Here is a 2,792-nt window from a genome sequence, read left to right as displayed (position 1 = left end):
TCCTGCCTGGAAGCAGGTTATCTGGGGCCTCTGAGTCTTTGCTTCTGCGCTGGGGAGAGCCCAACCCAGCCCGAAACGTCTAAAACTGGCGCCTGGATACAGGAAGGCATCAGAGCGGGGATTGGACGGGCGCTGTCGGAAGGGCGCCGCGGCTGGCTCGCATGGGGAGATGCTCATTGGACAGTCACGTGACGGGACCCAGCCTCCCGAGGGAGCGAGGCAGGTGCGGTCACGTGACCCGGCGGCGCTGTGGGGCAGCCGCCCGCGGCAGCCATTTTGCGGGGCGGCCACGTGAGGGACGCACGTTCAGCGGGGCGCTCACGTGACCCGGGGCGCGCTGCGGCCGCCCGCGCGGACCCGGCGAGAGGCGGCGGCGGGAGCGGCGGTGATGGACGGGTCCGGGGAGCAGCCCAGAGGCGAGGGTGAGGCGGGAGGCAGTCGGGCGGAAGGAGGGCGAGCCCCCCTCGCCGGCCGGCCCCAGGATCCCTCTTACCGGCCTGGGGCCGTGCGATCTCCAAGCACTGAGTGGCAGGAACTCCCGGATCGGGCGCTGCCCCTAGGTCCTCGGAGGTTCCCGGCTCTCTGGTTCCCGGTGCCCCGATCTCTGCCTGTCTGGCGCTCTCGGATGCCCGAGACCCAGGGGATCTCAGAATCCAAGCCCCCGGGCAGGCCCGGGCTTGTCGCCCGCACCACTTCCTGCCTCTGGCGCTGCTGGGAGGGGCGGGTCTGGCCTCTGCCCCCTCAGGCCAGGGGTCTGGATGCGTTTGGTGCTCCCCTAGCCTCTCCCCGCCGGGAGAATGCAGGGTACAGGCCTAGTCTCCTGGCCTTTCTCCATCCGGGACTCAGTTGTCTGGGCCCCCATCACTTTATCTACTAGGGTCCCAGAAGTCCAGGGTCCCCAGCTCTGTCCTCCCTCAGGGACCGTGAACCTCCACAGTCTTATCCCCTAGCACCCAAGAGTCCAGGCACCTCTTCCCTTCCTTTCTCCTCTAGGGCCCACCAGCTCTGAGCAGATCATGAAGACAGGGGCCCTTTTGCTTCAGGGGTGAGTTTGAGGTCTGTTTATCGGGGCACAGATTTGAGAAGTGACACCCCGTTCTGATTCTGCACCTTCACTCCATTCTCACCCTAGTTTCATCCAGGATCGAGCAGGGCGAATCGGGGGGGAGGCACCCGAGCTGGCCCTGGACCCGGTGCCCCAGGATGCGTCCACCAAGAAGCTGAGCGAGTGTCTCAAGCGCATCGGGGATGAACTGGACAGTAACATGGAGCTGCAGAGGTGGGGGCCCCCGGGACCCAGAAGTCCAGTCATGGGGCTCCTGAGAACACAGGAGTCCCAGCCCCACATTCTCCTCCTCCCCTAAGAACTAGGAGTCTGGGCTCCACCACTCAGCCCAAACTTTCCGGACTCCCAACCCTCCTTCTGTCAGGATTTTAAAACCCTCCTTTAGGGAGTCATTTTCCCGCCCTGTTAAATGTCTGTCTTGTCCCCTTCCCTTGCCCCCATTGGCCTGTTGCTTTTCATTTCAGCCTGGCGTGGGCCTCAGTTTCTTTATCATTGCTGTGTGGTGGATGTGAGAATGTCCACCGTCTGCCTGTACCCGCTCCCCAGCACTGGTTCTCCTCTCTCCTGCAGGATGATTGCCACTGTGGACACAAACTCCCCCCGAGAGGTCTTTTTTCGAGTGGCAGCTGACATGTTCTCTGATGGCAACTTCAACTGGGGCCGGGTTGTCGCCTTTTTCTACTTTGCCAGCAAACTGGTGCTCAAGGTGGGCAGCTGCAGGGCAGTGAGCCCAGGGACGCTCCCTTCAGACCTGTAAGGACCTGGGGATCATGGGACCTAACCCTGCTGTGGCCCAGTAACCACAGAGGGCTTGGAGAGAGATGGCCATGCACTGGGGGTCGGCTCCATCATTTATTCATTCAACAAGCATTTACTGGGCCTGTAACGTGCCAGGCCTGTACTTGGCACCAAGGACACAGCACCGTACAAAGCAGGCTACGTCCCTACTCTCAGGGAGTTCATGTGCAGGGTGAAGTATAGTAGGGGGTGTGATTTAGCAGAGTGGTCGGGAAAGACTTCTTTTTTTTTTTTTTTTTTTGAGATGGAGTTTTGCTCTTGTTTCCCAGGCTGGAGTGCAGTGGCGCAATCTTGGTTCACTGCCACCTCTACCTCCCAGGTTTAAGAGATTCTCCTGCCTCAGCCTCCTGATTAGCTGGGATTACAGGTCTGCGCCACCATGCCCAGCTAATTTTTTTTTTTATTTTTAGAGATGCAGTTTCACCATGTCAGCCAGGCTGGTCTCAAAGGCCTGACTTCATGATCTGCCTACCTCAGCCTTCCAAAGTGCTGGGATTACAGGCATGAGCCATTGTACCTGTATTCAATTTAAAGTATTTTCTATTTATTGTTATTCTCTGGAGAATGGATTGATTAGAAGTGTTTGGCAATCTATACTTAACTTTTTGTTATTGCTTTCTATCTTAATCCAGCAGAGGTCAACTAATATTCTCTGTATAATTTCAATCCCTTGAAATTTACTGAGGCTTGTTTTATGATTTGGCATATGGTCAACTTTGCTATGTACCTATGTGTACATAAAACAATTTTAATTTGAGATGTTTATTATAGTGTATAGTGTTCTGTATGTGTAATTAGTTTAATTTAAAGTCTTGTTTAGGCAGAGCGCAGCGCTCACACCTGTAATCCCAGCACTTTGGGAGGCCTAGATGGGTGAATCTCTTGAGGTCAAGAGTTTGAGACCAGCCTGGCCAACATGGTGAAACCA

General features: G+C 56.4%; 1 protein-coding gene across 1 annotated transcript in view; it reads left to right on the top strand.

Moving 5' to 3' along the window:
* The first annotated feature begins 271 nt into the window (after positions 1-271).
* BAX (BCL2 associated X, apoptosis regulator) overlaps positions 272-2,792 on the top strand; it is a 9,781-nt gene continuing 7,260 nt past the window's right edge. The window contains exons 1-4 of the mRNA XM_032270962.1: positions 272-422; positions 994-1,045; positions 1,133-1,279; positions 1,637-1,772. Of these exons, the coding sequence (XP_032126853.1) occupies positions 389-422; positions 994-1,045; positions 1,133-1,279; positions 1,637-1,772 (369 nt within the window). The 5' untranslated portion in view covers positions 272-388. The remainder of the gene's footprint in view (positions 423-993; positions 1,046-1,132; positions 1,280-1,636; positions 1,773-2,792) is intronic.

The sequence above is a fragment of the Sapajus apella genome, unplaced genomic scaffold (assembly GCF_009761245.1).
Source record: "Sapajus apella isolate SASKATOON/1434 unplaced genomic scaffold, GSC_monkey_1.0 scaffold220, whole genome shotgun sequence".
Taxonomy (NCBI): domain Eukaryota; kingdom Metazoa; phylum Chordata; class Mammalia; order Primates; family Cebidae; genus Sapajus; species Sapajus apella.
Note: the sequence above shows the minus strand (reverse complement) of the source record. Positions and strands in the feature narration are given on the sequence as shown.